At 41.8% G+C, this 18835-nt stretch overlaps 1 protein-coding gene across 1 annotated transcript; it reads right to left on the bottom strand.

Moving 5' to 3' along the window:
• Positions 1-683: 683 nt before the first annotated feature.
• On the bottom strand, positions 684-18241 carry LOC112241354 (sialoadhesin-like). Its single transcript, XM_042313663.1, has 12 exons — positions 18173-18241; positions 8999-9077; positions 7974-8318; positions 6571-7811; positions 4601-4819; positions 4099-4458; positions 2462-2713; positions 1988-2251; positions 1417-1513; positions 1284-1323; positions 1010-1090; positions 684-915 (listed from the first exon to the last, which is right to left on the bottom strand). Exons 4-12 carry the CDS (start codon positions 6938-6940, stop codon positions 817-819), a joined length of 1782 nt encoding a protein of 593 aa, XP_042169597.1. The 5' UTR covers positions 6941-7811; positions 7974-8318; positions 8999-9077; positions 18173-18241; the 3' UTR covers positions 684-816.
• Positions 18242-18835: the final 594 nt, after the last annotated feature.

Here is an 18835-nt window from a genome sequence, read left to right as displayed (position 1 = left end):
TAACATAATTACAATATGGTTTTCTAATGATTAATTTGCCTTTTAAAATGATAAACTTGGATTAGCTAACACAACGTGCCATTGGAACACAGGAGTAATGGTTGCTGATAATTGGCTTCTGCACGCCTTTGTAGATATTCCATAAAACATCTGCATTTTCCAGGTAGAATAGTAATTTACAACATTAACAATGTCTACACTGCATTTCTGATCAATTAGATGCTATTTTAATGGACATTTTTTTTTGCTTTTCTTTCAAAAACAAGGACATTTTAAGCGACCCCAAACTTTTGAATGGTAGTGCACATACTGTATTTATCAATTTTTTTAACCTTTATTTAACTAGGCAAGTCAGTTAAGAACAAATTCTTATTTTCAATGACAGCCTAGGAACAGTGGGTTAACTGCCTGTTCAGGGGCAGAACGACAGATTTGTACCTTGTCAGCTCGGGGGTTTGAACTTGCAGCCTTCCGGTTACTAGTCCAACGCTCTAACCACTAGGATACCCTGCCGCCCCATTAGGAGAACAATCCAAATTCCAGCACTTACTCAGAAGTTAAAGCTCATTGTCTCAAACCTTCTAGATTAAAAAGCAATATCATGGTAAGAGAATAACATTGTGAGGCCTAGCTTTGGTTTGATGCTGTTGCTCTTCAGTCCAGGTTCTGTGGTGGTTCTCTTCAGTCCAGGTTCTGTGGTGGTTCTCTTCAGTCCAGGTTCTGTGGTGGTTCTCTTCAGTCCAGGTTCTGTGGTGGTTCTCTTCAGTCCAGGTTCTGTGGTGGTTCTCTTCAGTCCAGGTTCTGTGGTGGTTCTCTTCAGTCCAGGTTCTGTGGTGGTTCTCTTAAGTTCTCATAATCGGAGGGCTCAGCATGTATCTGAGGGCCTGTGTGTGTCACTGCGAAGTCCCTCACATTCTGAAAGGAGACACATTGAATGAGAACTATACAAACCCCTCCCTCTAACACGTTTATGTACACAGACACACAGACTGCATTATAAGAGACTTACTGCCAGGGTGTCATACTCTGGTGACCTGGTCTTCATGTTCAGAGATGTGTACATGTCACTGTTGGGGTCAGGATGTACACTCTGGGGGGGGGGAGAGAGGGAGAGGGAGAGGGAGAGGGAGACAGAGAGAGAGACAGAGAGAGAGAGAAAGAGAGAGAGTGAGAAACACAAATACTCTCAATACTGCATAGAACACAAATACTAGAATCCATTCACTTACTGTCTATGTCTGTGGCATTGGGATTGAAATAGCTTTGGTTGTTGACAATATTACCTGTCTGTCTGCTGTGTCATCACTTCCTCCTGTGTGTCTCCTGTAATGAGGGACAGAGTGAGTTCTGCTCTCTACTGACCTCTAGTGGAAGTTGATATGTTACGAATAGAGTTCATGTAAATGGCTGTCTCACCTCTTCATATAGTAGTAGATGGTGACTAGAAGAGCTCCAACAGTCAGGACAGCCCCCACCCCCATCACAGGAACCCAGAGAAACAATGTTGTAGTATCTTGAGATTTTAAATGCAAGGTGGAGATTTAACATAGAAGAAACCAGGGAAGAAGAAAATAAAACAATTATTTAAATACAGGCCTACTAATACCATGTCATATGGTATGATAAGTGTGTAATATTACTAATACTATGTCATATGGTATGATAAGTGTGTAATATTACTAATACTATGTCATATGGTATGATAAGTGTGTAATATTACTAATTCTATGTCATATGGTATGATAAGTGTGTAATATTACTAATACTATGTCATATGGTATGATAAGTGTGTAATATTACTAATACTATGTCATATGGTATGATAAGTGTGTAATATTACTAATACTATGTCATATGGTATGATAAGTGTGTAATATTACTAATACTATGTCATATGGTAGGATACGTGTGTAACATTGATAACTATTATTTATTGTTGTTGACCTGTGTGATTATCAATGAATAGATGAAGATTAGGTGAACTTACACTGAACGTCCACAAACACAGAAGAAGAGTTGAGACGTCCATATTTATTTTCAGCCTCACAGTAATATTCTCCTCTGTCCTCAGAGATGATGTTAGTGATGCTGTAACTCTGTCCTGATGCTTTTGGTGAGGTTACGTTCTTCTTGTACCAGGTGTATTTGTCCACAGGTGGGTTGGCATCACTGCTGCAGGTCAGAGTCACTGAACTGCCCTCCACTATTTCACCAGAGGGACTGACTGACACTGAGGTGACCTTTGGGCCATCTGGTAAAGAGGATGACAGAAAAGGTCAGAGTACACTTTGTATAATGCAACAAAATATGTAAATGTTTTCTTCAGAAAACTTGAGTGGGGGCAAATTTGGCCTGCAGACCACCAGTTGTGGAAATCTGGTCTATGTCATGGAAAAAGCAGGTGTTCTTAATGTTTTGTATACTCAGTGTATAGTTCTAGAATTATATCCCACATACTCACATCTGACAGTGAGAGCCTCTTCAGGAGACCGGAGATACTCATAGTTTTCTACAGCACATGAGTATCTGCCTGTATCCTCACTGCTGACTGGCTTTAGGTACAGGTACTTGGTCTCATGCCTGATCAGACGTTGTCCGTTCTTGTACCAGATGTAAGAGTGGTTGTCCTGCAGAAAGCATATGGACTCACAGAACAGACAAAGACCCTTTCCCTCTATGATGTTGGTTGGATCCTTAATCCGCACCTGAAGACCTGGAGTAAAAACATCATTAAAAGCTCTTAGGGCAAGGTGGGACGCTAGTGTCCCATCTGGCCAACATCTGGTGAAATTGCAGAGCGCCAAATTAAAATGACAGAAATAGTAATAATAAACATGAATGAAAATACAAGTGTTATACATCGGTAAAAAAATGTACTTCTTGTTAATCCAGCCGCTTTGTGGCGAGAGCCATGCAATTATCTGAGGGCAGCGTCCCGCTTACAAAAGCATACTAACATTTTCCAACCAAGTATAGGAGTCACGACAGTCAGAAAAATCGATAAAATGAACCACTTACCTTTGAAGATCTTCATCTGGTTGCAATCACAAGGGTCCCAGCTACACAATAATTGGCAATTTTGTTCGATAAAGTCACTCTTTATATCCCAAAAACTCAGTTTTGTTGGCGCGTTTTCATTAATCCACTGGCTCAAAGGCGGTCAAAACATGCAGACGAATACATCCTAATAGTACCGGTAAAGTTCATGGAAACATGTCAAATGATGTTCATAACCAATCCTCAGGGTGTCAATTATCTAAATAATCAATAATATTTCAACCGGACAATAGCGTATTCAATAGAAAGGAAAAACAACAAAGAGCGCACACACAGTCACGCGCACAAACCAGTACTGCATGATTCCAACATCCCCTGACCAAAAGGCCTCATTCTTCTTCATTTTTCAGAAAACAAGCCTGAAACCATGTTTAAAGACTGTTGACATCTTGTGGAAGCCATAGGAACTTCAATCTGGGCCCTAACCTATAACATATTCAATAGGCATTCAATGGAAAACACACTCACATCAAAGAAATCCTTCTTCCTGGATGAATTTTCCTCTGGTTTTCACCTGCCATATCAGTTATGTTATACTCACATACATTATCTTAACAGTTTTAGAAACGTCAGAGTGTTTTCTATCAAAATCTACCAATTATATGCATATCCTAGCTTCTGGGCCTGAGTAACAGGCAGTTTACTTTGGACACACTTGTCATCCAGACATCAAAATACTGCCCCCTAGCCCTAAGACGGATCCTTAAACCGCACCTGAAAACTAGGAGTAAAAAACATCATTAAAAAGCTAAATCACCTGATGTCTGTTCCAATTAACAAAGACTTTCCTACACAGAAGGTTCCTATTGTATCAATGTTAAATAATATGTTAAGATATTCATCCACCCACTGCTGCATTGTCACTGTGGCAGGAACAGGGTTCAACAACTCTCCCAAAATCCCCATGATTTACACAATATTCCCAGAATCAGAACAAAATAATCCTCCAACCAGGATTTCTGGAATTTGGGGAAAGTTACCAAAATGTTGCATCACCAGGCAGGAGTCACATTTACCTGAAGGTTGTGAGTGCAGTGTTACCTGTGACAGTCAGAGTTGTTCCAGGGAAGCTGTACCCCCATCCTGAGGTTTGTGTGTTGAATATGAACTTGTACTCAGCAGAGTCCTCTTCTCTCAGATCTGTGATTCTCAGGATGGAGTGACCTCTCTCCTTCTCTCCAACATACTCCACACGACCTGCATACTCTGGGTCTGTGGTTAGGTCCTCAGGGACCAACTTATCCTTCCAGCTGGAACTTTGTTTAGAACTAAACCAGTGTGATGATGTGATTGTATCATAACCACTGTCATACGTGGAGGATATATTCACAGTTGACCCCTTCAAGGCACAGACTCCCTGATGGGGGTAAGTCACACTCCAACAGTTCTGACCACGGACACCTTAAACAATAACATGACAATATAGTGTTTTCTGTATTCTTTTCAGATCTTTCTGTGTGATGAGTGTTTCAGATGTGTAATTCACCAACATGAATGAATATAGCCTAATGAGGAGGAATACTGTAGTTCAATCTACACTCACACACTGCAGGGGAGTGGAGGTACCCATGGCCTTTTACAGCACAGGAGAAGCTGTCTTCAGTGTTACGGTAGTCTGAGTCCAGTCTGGAAGTGTCCTCCTTTACTTTGTGTCCGTTCTTGTACCAGATGTAGGTGGGGTTGTCAGTCAGAGTACAGGTGGTGCTACAGGTCAGTGTCACCTGCCTTGAAAACAGTGAAGTTGTCATCTTTACCTGAAGATCTGGAGAGAAATACAACACATGAAAATACTGTATCAATTTATTGAGTTCTCTTCTGAAGAAATGATGCAAGCCAGTCCTATTACAGTTTGTACAGACTATCATCCTGACCCTTATACTGAATAAACCAAATCAAGATATGTTGAACTAACCTACAGTAAAACTATTAATTTTGTTTGAATTCAAATTATGTTAGTCCGTAGATTGATTAGGCACATTTGTATTGAATTACTCTAGTATTTACACGGTATTACCTGTGACAGAGTAACTCCATGTCATACTGCCCTCCTGGATCTGATTCAACTATTATATAGATAATACATGACAGTCTCTCTCAGGTCTTTGTTTCAACTACACTGAACAGAAATATGAATGCAACAGGTGAAGTGTTTCATGAGCTAAATGAACGTTACCTGCCCGAATGCATAGTGCCAACTGTAAAGTTTGGTGGAGGAGGAATAGTGGTCTGGGCTGTTTTTCATGGTTCGGGCTAGGCCCTTTCGTTCCAGTGAAGGGAAATCTTAATGCTACAGCAAACAATGACATTCTAGAAGATTCTGTGCTTCCAACTTCCAACCGTTTGAGGAAGACTCTTTCCAATGCCCCCCGTGCACAAAGTGAGGTCCATACAGAAATGGATTGTCGAGATCGGTGTGGAAGAACTTGACTGGCCTGTTTTATGCATCATACATTCAGCCATGTCACCCGGGATATAAGTTAGTTTTCAACATAACTCTGTTATTATTCTTATCTATTTAATACCACAAAGAAAAAAATAAACACAACATCAAATCAACCTTTATTGGTCACATACACATTGGTCACATACACAGGTTAGCAGATGTTATTGCAAGTGTAGCAAAATTATTGTGTGTAGCGAAATGCTTGTTTCACACATGCAACAATTTCAAAGATTTTACTGAGTTATATTTCAAATAAGGTCATCAGTCCTTGAAATTTCAATAAACTCCTTAGGCCCTAATCTATGGATTTCACATGATTCGGAATAGAGAAATCCATCTGCTGGTCACAGATACCTTAAAAAAAGGTAGGGGTGTGAATCAGAAAACCAGTAGGTATGACCACCATTTGCGTCATGCAGCGCGACACATCTCCTTTGCATAGAGTTGATCAGGGTGTTGATTTTGGCCATACACGTGGTCTGCGGTTGTGAGGCCGGTTGGAACTACTGCCAAATTCTCAAAAACGACGTTGGAGGTGAATTATGGTAGAGAAATTAACATCAAATTCTCTGGCAACAGCTCTGGTGTCTATTCCTGCAGTCAGCATGCCAGCTGCATACTCCCTCAAAACTTGAGACATCCGTGGCATTGTGTTATGTGACAAAACTACACATTTTAGAGTGGCCTTTTATTGTCCCCAGCACAAGGTGCACCTGTGTTGTGATCATGCTGTTTAATTAGCTTCTTGATATGCCACACCTGTCAAGTGGATGAGTTATCTTGGCCAAGGAGAAATTCTCTCTAACAGGGATGTAAACACATTTTTGCACAAAAGTTGAGCGAAACGGTTTTTGTGCGTATGGCAAATTTTGGGGATATTTTATTTCTACTCATGAAACACGGGACAAACACCTTACATGTTGTGTTTATATTTTTGTTCAGTGTGCAATATGTCCTCTTATGTGAAATACTAGATTTAGTATTTTTCCATCACATACCACTATTATGTCTGTATGACTGCCCTTAATAAGGTAATTACAGTAATAGATGTGAGATGAGTGACAGATTACCTGTGACAGTCAGGTAGACAGGTGAGCCAGAAAACCTTTCCCCAGATGTTACCAATCTGAACCTGAACCCAGCAGAGTCCCTCAATCTCAGGTCTGTGATTCTCAGGGTACAGTCACTCTCCTTATCCCCAAGGTACTCTATATGACCCTCATACCCTGGCACTGAGCTCAGATCTTCAGGCTCCACACCAGACCATTTAGTAAACCAGAAAGCTTGTTTGATCTCATGATAACTGGGATATGTGTAAGAGCAGGATATGTCCACTGTTGACCCCTTCAAGGTACAGATACTCTGATGGGTGTAAGTCACACTCCAACACTTCTGACCTAAAATACAAGACAATATAACACCTTTATAAAAATCTTTCATTACAATATCTACTGTATACACTTATGCTGTTACGTTCCCCAGCAAGAAAACCTCAAATGTAACCAAAACAAAAGGGGGAATTAACAAAAGAGTCACTGACAAAGACAAAAATGAGACCAGTGGGCTCTGAAAGACACTCATGGGGGAGTCCATTGAAAATGTACTATCAACAACAACTGGAACAAAAAGACATGAGCGCCCACAACATTTACCCAAGAAGAGGCAAACAAAATAAAACCCCCCAGTTGTAACACATTCTGACTAACGAGTGACACCAATCAGGGCACCTCACCTCCAAGTATAAATGAAAATAAATAAATAATCATGTTTAAATCATATGCTGTGAAAGTAACCAGGAAGTGACTATCCCATCAGCTTTGTAGTTTTTAAACTTTTTCTTTGTTCATGGGTCTTCACTGCTCAAAAATGTAGTGCAATGGTGTACAAGTGCAAAAACATAATGAAAGGTATCTGGCAGAAGTAAATTCATCCATTGACTGCATTTTCATGAATTTGATTATATATCTTGAAGCCCATTCAACACTGCGTGGCAAAGCATACGGAACTAAAGCAGAAGTGGACGTCACATTCACAGCAAATTCAATAATGATTGTCTGACAACCTGAAACAAATGTTGTATGTAAAAGTCCACACTTAAACACTGCAGGAGAGAGGAGATCCTCATGGTCTTTTACAGCACAGGAATAGCTGTCTGCATCACTAAAGTAGTCTGAATACAGGCTGGAAGTGTCCTCCTTTACTTTGTGTCCGTTCTTGTACCAGATGTAGGTGGGGTTGTCAGTCAGAGTACAGCTGGTGCTACAGGTCAGTGTCTTATCCTGATGTCCACCAGTCACCTTCACCTGAAGACCTGGAGAAAAACAATATCACTGTAAATCCCTTTATCACTGACTTATCACTCTAATACAAAGATGGAAGAAATCCTATGTTATTCAGACATAAATACAAACCAAGACAATGTTCCTGAACTAAATGGAATTCAACAGTTTAACTATATTGAATGTAACTGTACCTGTGACAGACAGAGTGACTCCAGGATCGCCAGTATACCTCCATGTTCCAGTCTGATCTGTAAATCTGAATTTGTACGTAGCTGAGTCACTCTCTCTCAGGTCTGTGATTGTCAGGGTGTGACCATTCTCTTTATCCTTACGGTACGTCACAAGTCCTTTGTAGTCTGGGTCATCACTCAGACTTACAGGACCAACAGCATCATATTTGTTGAACCAGTAGGTTGTCGTGACTGTATAACCACTGGGATATGTGTAAGAGCAGGACAGCTCTACTGTTGACCCCTTCAAGGTACAGATACTATGAGTGGTGTAAGTCACACTCCAGCCATCCTGACCCAGTACCACTGAAACACAGTCACACAACACAATGGTATCAGAATTAAGCCAAGGCCAATCGGCTCACACTGAAAGTAGGGTTTGTTCACACTTTGTTGCTGTAGTTGCTGAGTGTGAATGGAAACTGTAGAAAAGCATCACTCAATGAGGTGTGAAAGATAACTATTTAAAGTGAAGTGGAGACGCCTAACAGAACACACCAGAATAACATTATGATTCTTATCCTTTTAGAAATGTCTGTAGATTGTTAAACAGAGCAACTAAAAGATAAGAATGAGACCATACTGTAATGGTTTTCCTCCTCTTCGTCTGAAGAGGAGAGGCGAGAAGGATCGGAGGACCAATATGCGGCGTGGTAAGTGTCCATGGTTGTTTATTAAAACACATAAACTGAACTCCATACAAAACAATAAACGCAGCGTGAAATAACGAAAACCGAAAACAGTACCGTGTGGTGTAAAACACAGACACGGAAACAATCACCCACAAACAAACAGTGAAACCCAGGCTACCTACAGTAAGTATGATTCTCAATCAGAGACAACTAACGACACCTGCCTCTGATTGAGAACCATACTAGCCCGAACACAGAAAAACAACCTAGACAGACAAAACATAGAATGCCCACCCAACTCACGTCCTGACCAGCTAATTAACACAATGACTAGGGTCAGAACGTGACACATACCTGCTACAGACCAGAGAAAGATCACCAACACACTTCCTGCTGTTCCCAAGGCCATTGTTACATCTCCCACCCTGCAGTCCTAGAAACATAAACAACAACTCACTCTATAGCTGGTGAATAACTCCACCTGATACATTGAAGTATAAACTGTAAATGGGGTACAGGGCCTCATTACTGAAAATGAACCAGGCTCATATTGTGTTGTGTTGTATTGTGCTATATGGTTGTCTATGTGAATACTGTCTGTCTGTAATGTGTGTGATGTGTTGCATGTCTGTCTACATCTGTCTATTTAAGATGACATGATGTATGATGCAAAAATCTATTTCCTAATGGATACAATAAAGTCATCATCATCATCATCATCATCATCAACAACAACATCCACATATTGAACAGATCTGTATTACTGTAAACACATATTTCTACATTGATAGTTCTGAAGCTGTTTTAGTCTCAGAACCACAAATATAGGAGGATAAATGTTCCATCCTTTACGGTCCGTCAAGCTGAACAGCAGCCTAAAGACTGACCACCAGGTTGAATGATAGCTGCTATCACCAAGCTGTACAGCAGCCTAAAGACTGACCACCAGGTTGAATGATAGCTGCTATCACCAAGCTGTACAGCAGCCTAAAGACTGACCACCAGGTTGAATGATAGCTGCTATCACCAAGCTGTACAGCAGCCTAAAGACTGACCACCAGGTTGAATGATAGCTGCTATCACCAAGCTGTACAGCAGCCTAAAGACTGACCACCAGGTTGAATGATAGCTGCTATCACCAAGCTGTCAGGATAAACAGCAAGTGACACACACACACACACTTTTTTAAGGGGGTAGCTCAGCTTCAATATTGCAGATAGATTGTGGCTTCCATCAATGTAATTGTCTGAATCATTTCCAATTCCCTATTTATAATTTTTGTAAATATATACAATATATACATTTAAATATATATATATACATTATATTTAATATATATTACTATATATACAGGATATATCATATATATATAAATGTACAGTATACATCATATATGTCATATAAACTCAGCAAAAAAAGAAAAGTCCCTTTTTCAGGACCCTGTCTTCCAAAAATAATTTTTAAAATGCTAATAACTTCACAGATCTTCATTATAAAGGGTTTAAACACCATTTCCCATGCTTGTTCAATGAAACATAAACAATTCATGAACATGCACCTTCGGAACAGTCGTTAAGACACTAACAGCTTACATACTATAGGCAATTAAGGTCACAGTTATGAAAATTTAGAACACTAAAGAGGCCTTTCTACTGACTCTGAAAAACACCAAAAGAAAGATGCCCAGGGTCCCTGCTCATCTGCGTGAACGTGCCTTAGGCATGCTGCAAGGAGGCATGAGGACTGCAGATGTGGCCAGGGCAATAAATTGCAATGTCCGTATTGTGAGACGCCTAAGCGCTACAGGAAGACAGGACGGACAGCTGATCATCCTCGCAGTGGCAGACCACGTGTAACAACACCTGCACAGGATCGGTACAACCGAACATCACACCTGCGTGACAGGTAAAGGATGGCTACAACAACCGCATGAGTTACACCAGGAATGCACAATCCCTCCATCAGTGCTCAGACTGTCAGCAATAGGCTGAGAGAGGCTGAAACTGAGGGCTTGTAGGCCTGTTGTAAGGCAGGTCCTCACCAGACGTCACCGGCAACAACGTCGCCTATGGGCACAAACCCACCGTCGCTGGACCAAACAGGACTGGCAAAAAGAGCTCTTCACTGACGAGTCGCGGTTTTGTATCACCAGGGGAGATGGTTGGATTCGCGTTCATCGTCGAAGGACTGAGCGTTACACCGAGGCCTGTACTCTGGAGCGGGATCGATTTGGAGGTGGAGGGTCCGTCATGGTCTGGGGCGGTGTGTCACAGCATCATTGGACAGAGCTTGTTGTCATTGCAGGCAATCTCAACGCTGTACGTTTCAGGGAAGACATCCTCCTCCCTCATGTGGTACCCTTCCTGCAGGCTCGTCCTCGAATCTTGTTATCTTCATAGAAATATTTACACATGTTAAGTTTGCTGAAAATAAACGTAAATAAAGTCTTTTTATGCTCAGTTTTTATATATTTAAAAAATATATATTTTCCACTCAATGATCATGCTGCTGCTCCCCCTATGGTCATTCAACCCCACCCCCTCTACAGTCTTTACTCTGCCTCCACCCCAATGGTCATTATTCATCACTGCCAGAGTTATTATCTATATAGTTCTATTTCTATTTCTGTTTTTTTCATTACCATTTTTCATCATTTTATTTCACTAGTCCTGCATATTGGAGCTCAAAGCCTAAGATGTTCACTGTACCCTGCAATTACACCTGCAACCCTGTGCATGTGACTATTAAACAATCTGAATCTTTATTATGTTCCCCTTACCCTACCTCCCCTCCTCTAATTGGAGTAAACTAATGATAAACACAGACAAAATGTTGTGTTCATTCCTTGTGGGGACCAAAACATCTATTCCCATTCAAAATGTTTTTCCTAACCACTAACCCTAACCTTAATCCTAACCCCTAAACCTAAGTCTAACTCGAAAATTAACCCTCAAACAAAAATAGCCTTTGTCCTTGTGTGGACCTGTGAAATGTACCCACTTGTCCAACTTTTCCTTGTGTGGACCTGTGAAATGTACCCACTTGTCCAACTTTTCCTTGTGTGGACCTGTGAAATGTACCCACTTGTCCAACTTTACCTTGTGTGGACCTGTGAAATGTACCCACTTGTCCAACTTTTCCTTGTGTGGACCTGTGAAATGTACCCACTTGTCCAACTTTACCTTGTGTGGACCTGTGAAATGTACCCACTTGTCCAACTTTTCCTTGTTTTTCTGTCCTTGTGAGAACTTCTGGTCCAACGATAGTAAAACTACACACACACACACACACACACACACACACCCACACACACACACACACACACACACACACACACACACACACACACACACACACACACACACACACACACACACACACACACAACCACTGTTGGTCGTTGTGTTTAGTACTGGTACCTAATAATAATGTCCTCAAACATTTTGGGTCAATAACAACATAACAAACTAATGAAGCACAACACTGGCTAGTACTTGACCAAGTCACATTTAAGCACACAAACACTGATGTCTATAGTAGTGTAAGCCACTATCATATTATTTTTACAATGTTGGCCCGTATGTACAGCAGAGGAGGCTGGTGATAGAAGGAGATGGTGCTGCAGTGGATGCTAATTAGTGTTTTTTTATGCTGGTATTAACTTTTTTTTGTTCTTAATGTCTCTGCCATCATGTTGTAATAGGTCTGGGTGTAGCTGGTGCAGAGGAGTCAGGCGCAGGACATCAGAGATAAATAATACACGTCATTTTACTCAAGACTTAAAAATAGTCAATAATACCTAGCCCACAACCTAGCCCACAAATACAACAAACAATCACTCACTAACAAACATGGGGGACAGAGGGTTAAATAATGAACAAGTAATTGAGGGAGTGAAACCAGGTGTGTAAGACAAGGACAAAACAAATGGAAAATGAAAGTGGATCGGTGATGGCTAGAAGGCTGGTGACGTCAACCACCGAACGTCGCCCGAACAAGGAGAGGGACCGACTTCGGTGGAAGTCGTGACACGATTCCTTTGGCCTACAGCTTCTAAACATCACAACAGTGATCACTAAACTTGATTTGGACTAAAATTTCAACGAGTCTGCAACTTACTCCGGACCAGACCCTGATCCCCGGCAACCCTGATCCCCGGTAGCCGTGAGTCAAGCGAGCAGGCATCCTGACGAGATTACGTCGGTGATCAAATAGACCAACAAACTGGATGAGCTCGAAGACTATCCTGTCAACGGGACCTGAATAACTGTAATATATGTTTCTCAGAGTCGTGGCTGAACGTGGATTTACATCATGGATTTACATTGTGGATTTACATCTTGCTGATTTGTCTACACTCTTAGAAAACAAATGGTGCTATCTAGAACCTTAAAGGGTTATTTGGTTCTCTTTTGGGTTCCATGTTCCCTTTCCACAGAGGGTTCTACATGGAACACAAAAAGGTTCTACCTGGAACCAAAAATAATTCTACATAGAACCAAAAAGGGTGCTCCTATGAGGACAGCCGAAGAACACTTTTGGATCCTCACCTGTGCAACTAGGAGGAACAAAACTCTAGTTCACCTATACTCTACACATTAATAAAAGGCCCTCCCTTGCCCTCTCTTTGGCAAATCAGACCATACCTTTGTCCTCCTGCTTCCTGCCTACAAGCTAATACTCAAACAGCACCTACCAGAGACACGCTCAATACGGAAGTGGTCCGATCAAGTGGATGCTCAGCTACAGGACTGTTTCACGAGCACAGACTAGAATATGTTCCGGGATTCATCCAATAACATTAAGGAATTGACCACGTCTTTCACCGCTTCATTAATAAGTGCATCGCCGACATTGTCACCACAGTGACTTACAGACGTACCAACCAGAAGCCATGGATTACAGGCAACATCTGCACAGAGCTAAAAAAAATGTATCATATTACTCCTGTGCTAGCCTCTCTACACTGGCTTCCTGTCAAAGCAAGGGCTGATTTCAAGGTTTTACTGCTAACCTACAAAGCATTACATGGGCTTGCTCCTACCTATCTCTCTGATTTGATCCTGCAGTACATACCTACACGTACGCTACGGTCACAAGACGCAGGCCTCCTAATTGTCCCTAGAATTTCTAAGAAAACAGCTGGAGGCAGGGCTTTCTCCTATAGAGCTCCATTTTTATGGAACGGTCTGCCTACCCATGTCAGAGACGCAAACTCGGTCTCAACCTTTAAGTCTTTAATGAAGACTCATCTCTTCAGTGGGTCATATGATTGAGTGTAGTCTGGCCCAGGAGTGGGAAGGTGAATGGAAAGGCTCTGGAGCAACGAACCGCCCTTGATGTCTCTGTCTGGCCGGTTCCCCTCTTTCCACTGGGTTCTAACCCTATTACAGGGGCTGAGTCACTGGCTTACTGGGGCTCTCTCTAGCCGTCCCTGGAAGGGGTGCGTCACCTGAGTGGGTTGATTCACTGATGTGGTCATCCTGTCTGGGTTGGCGCCCCCCCTTGGGTTGTGCCATGGCGGAGATCTTTGTGGGCTATACTCATCCTTGTCTCAGGATGGTAAGTTGGTGGTTGAAGATATCCCTCTAGTGGTGTGGGGGCTGTGCTTTGGCAAAGTGGGTGGGGTTATATCCTTCCTGTTTGGCCCTGTCCGGGGTGTCCTCGGATGGGGCCACAGTGTCTCCTGAACCCTCCTGTCTCAGCCTCCAGTATTTATGCTGCAGTAGTTTATGTGTCGGGGGCTAGGGTCAGATTGTTATATCTGGAGTACTTCTCCTGTCCTATTCGGTGTCCTGTGGGAATCTAAGTGTGCGTTCTCTAATTCTCTCCTTCTCTCTTTCTTTCTCTCTCTCGGAGGACCTGAGCCCTAGGACCATGCCCCAGGACTACCTGACATGATGATTCCTTGCTGTCCCCAGTCCACCTGACCGTGCTGCTGCTCCAGTTTCAACTGTTCTGCCTTATTATTATTTGACCATGCTGGTCATTTATGAACATTTGAACATCTTGGCCATGTTCTGTTATAATCTCCACCCGGCACAGCCAGAAGAGGACTGGCCACCCCACATAGCCTGGTTCCTCTCTAGGTTTCTTCCTAGGTTTTGGCCTTTCTAGGGAGTTTTTCCTAGCCACTGTGCTTCTACACCTGCATTGCTTGCTGTTTGGGGTTTTAGGCTGGGTTTCTGTACAGCACTTTGAGATATCAGCTGATGTACGAAGTGCTATATAAATACATTTGATTTGATTTGATTTTGATTTTGATTTTATTTTATTTAAAGGGTAGAGCTTCCGCTTTCAAGCAACGGGACACTAATCCGGACGCATAAAGAAATTCTGCGACCACATCTAGATGAGCAATCAAACCAGAAACGCGTCAATACAGGACTAAGGCTGAATTCTACTATGCTGGCTCTGAAGCGAGAAGCTTGTGGCTGGGCTTGCAAACTATCATGGATTTACAAAGGAAATCCAGCGCGAGCTGCCCAGTGACACAAGTCCACCAGACGAGCTACAGTAAATTACTTCTATGCTCACTTAGTCTATTATCTATCCTGATGCCTAGTCACTATACCCCTCCCTATGGGGCAGCAGGTAGCCTAGCGGTTAAGAGCGTTGGGCCAGTAAAGGTTGCTGTTTTGACTTCCTGAACTGGCAAAAGCAGTAAATTCTGCAGTTCTGCCCTTGATCAAGGCAGTTAACCCACAACAACAACTGCTCCCGGGCATCGATTACGCCCATTAATACAGCCCCACACACCTCTCTGATTCAGAGGGTTGAATTAAATGTAGAAGACACATTTCAGTTGAATGCATTCAGTTGTGCAACTGACTAGGTATCCCCCTTTCCCTTATATGTATGTACACAAACACCTCAATTACCTCGTACCCCTGCACATCGACTCTGTACTGTGAAACAGATGTTATTTTTTACTCGTTATTGATATTCGCTCATCACTCTGTATTTATTCCTTGTGTCACTATTTCCCTCAAAACATTTGACAGTGTAAGTATTCAGACCCCTTTACCTATTTCGACATTTTGTTACGTTACAGCCTTATTCTAAAATGGAATAAATAAACCATTTCCCTCATCATTCTACACAGGATGCACCATAAAGACAAAACAAAACTGTTTTTTTACACAATATTCATAACCTTTGTTATGAGATTCGAAATTGATCTCAGGTGTATCATGTTTCCATTGATCATCCTTAAAATGTGATTGGAGTCCACCTGTGGTAAATTCCTGTCTATATAAGGTCCCACAGTTGACTATTCATGTCAGAGAAAAAAAACAAGCCATGACGTCGAAGGAATTGTCTGTAGAGCTCCGAGACAGGATTGGGTCTAGGCAAAGATTTGGGGAAGGGTACAAAACATGTCTGCAGCATTGAAGGTCCCCAAGAACACAGTGGCCTCCATCATTCTTAAATGGAAGACCAGAGCAATCGGAGGAGAAGGGCCTTGGTCAGGTAGGTGACCAAGAACTAGATGTTCACTCTGACAGAGCTCCAGTGTTCCTCTGTGGAGATGGGAGAACGTTCCAGATGGACAACCATCTCTGCAGCACTCCACCAATCAGGCTTTTATTGTAGAGTGGCCAGATGGAAGCCAGATGACAGCCAGCTTGAACTTTGCCAAAAGGCACCTAAATGAGATTCTCTGTTCTGATGAAACCAAGATGGAAGTATTTGGCCTCAATAGCCAAGTGTCACGTCTGGAGGTTACCTGGCACATCCCTACGATGAAGCATGGTGGTGGCAGCATAATGGTGTGGTGATGTTTTTACAGCTGCAGGGACTGGGAGATCAGTCAGGATTGAGGGAAAGATGAAAAAAGTAGAGAGAGATCCTTGATGAAAACCTGCTCCAGAGCACTCAGGACCTCCCAACAGGACAACAACCCGAAGCACACAGCCAAGACAACGCAGGAGTGGCTTCGGGACAAGTCTCTGAATGTCCTTCAGTGGCCCAGCCAGAGGAAGGACAAACCCAAAATAGCTGTGCAGCGATGCTCCCCATCCAACCTGACAGAGCTTGAGAGGATCTGCAGAGAAGAATGGGAGAAACTCCCCAAATTCAAGTTTGCTAAGCTTGTTGCATCATACACAAGAAGACTCAAGGCTGTTATTGCTGACAAGGTGCTTCAACAAAGTACTGAGTAAAAGGTCTTAATACTTATGGAAATGTGATATTTTCAGTTTACATTTTTTTAATACATTTTCAAAAATGTATAACATACTGTTTTTGCATGAATTATTATGGAGTATTGTGTGTAGATTGATGAGGGGGAACAATTGAATCCATTTTAGAATAAGGATGTAACGTAACAAAATATGGAAAAAGTCAAGGGGCCTGAATACTTTCCGAATGCTCTGTATTTTTATCTTTAACTCTGCATTGTTGGAAAGGACCCGTTTAGTCAGCATTTCAATACACCATCACTGTGTCTCATGTTAATACTACTCCTAAACACAACCCACCATCACTGTCTCATGTTAATACTACTCCTAAACACAACCCACCATCACTGTGTCTCATGTTAATACTACTCCTAAACACAACCCACCATAAATGTGTCTCATGTTAATACTACTCCTAAACACAACCCACCATCACTGTGTCTCATGTTAATACTACTCCTAAACACAACCCACCATCACTGTGTCTCAGGTTTATACTACTCCTAAACACAACCCACCATCACTGTGTCTCATGTCAATACTACTCCTAAACACAACCCACCATCACTGTGTCTCAGGTTTATACTACTCCTAAACACAACCCACCATCACTGTGTCTCATGTTAATACTACTCCTAAACACAACCCACCATCACTGTGTCTCATGTTAATACTACTCCTAAACACAACCCACCATCACTGTGTCTCATGTTAATACTACTCCTATACACAACCACCATCACTGTGTCTCAGGTTTATACTACTCCTAAAGCTCTTACAAAGAATCCACTTAATCACTCTTACTGTCACGCTTTAGGCCATTTTCAAAACGTTTTACTCTCAGAGCTCTTAAAACAGCATGCACAAGTCTTTATGTGAAACCACATGTACAATGTACATCCCATCTTTTTATAACATACAATATATCTCTGTATTTGTCAAGGGTGCAAATCATTTTGGTCATGACTCTGTATCCAACAATCAGATTAAACTGTTAAACAGTGAACATTGAATGGAGATCTGGGTATTACTGGCATACTCTACTCTACTGATCATGTTTTAACCATGTAAATGAATAAACTGAACTAAACTAAACATAACCATAGTCCAGGGTCAGTATTCACAAAGTGTATCAGAGTAGGAGAGCTGATCTTGGATCAGTTTAGCCTTTTAGATCATAATTATATGGACCGTCTGAGACACTTTATGAATACAGGCCCTGATGTAACAACCAAAACACAGTTCAAAATAAACCAACAAGTACAAAGATACAGTAAGTAATTTGATGTTTGGCTAAAAACAACAAAAGTAAACCATATTTCAAGATTCCGTCAAGTGTACTTACAGAGTGAAGTGAAGGGGAGAGGTCTTGAACAGTCAGTCAACTTACTGTCACTGTGTGGAAACAAGAAGTAGTCTACTGTGAGTATTAGTAGAAGCAGGCATAGCCTAAGTGTGAGTTCTGTGGTTGACACTTATCGAGTAGTCTAGTCAGGTCATTAACATGCAGCAACAACATGTCACATAAGGGATGTTACTGTATCAAAATAGAAAATGGTCTAAAGTCAGAATACTGTAGTTGCATTTCTTTATATGAGGAGTGGACCTACATGTTTTACAAGAGACAACATGTGACCCATTCCCATCACTCCTCATCAGCTGGTACTGAAGGTTCCAGAACTGATGAAAAGGGAGTAAAAACCTCCCCCATAGAGTCAGGTTTTGCGGCCGGAGAACGCACCTTGGGGGTGCTGTCACACCCTGACCTTAGAGAGCCTTTTGATTCTCTATTTTGGTTAGGTCAGGGTGTGACTAGGTGGGTACTCTAGTTTTTTGTATTTCTATGTTGTCCTGGTATGGTTCCCAATCAGAGGCATCTGTCTATAGTTGTCTCTGATTGGGGATCATATTTAGGCAGCCTTTTCTCACCTGTTTGTGGGATCTTGTTTTTGTATTGTTGATTTTGAGCCCTACAAAGCTGCACGTTCGTTTCATTGTGTACAGTACC

Source organism: Oncorhynchus tshawytscha, unplaced genomic scaffold (genome assembly GCF_018296145.1).
Source record: "Oncorhynchus tshawytscha isolate Ot180627B unplaced genomic scaffold, Otsh_v2.0 Un_contig_2575_pilon_pilon, whole genome shotgun sequence".
NCBI lineage: Eukaryota > Metazoa > Chordata > Actinopteri > Salmoniformes > Salmonidae > Oncorhynchus > Oncorhynchus tshawytscha.
This window is presented reverse-complemented; position numbering and strand designations above follow the sequence as displayed.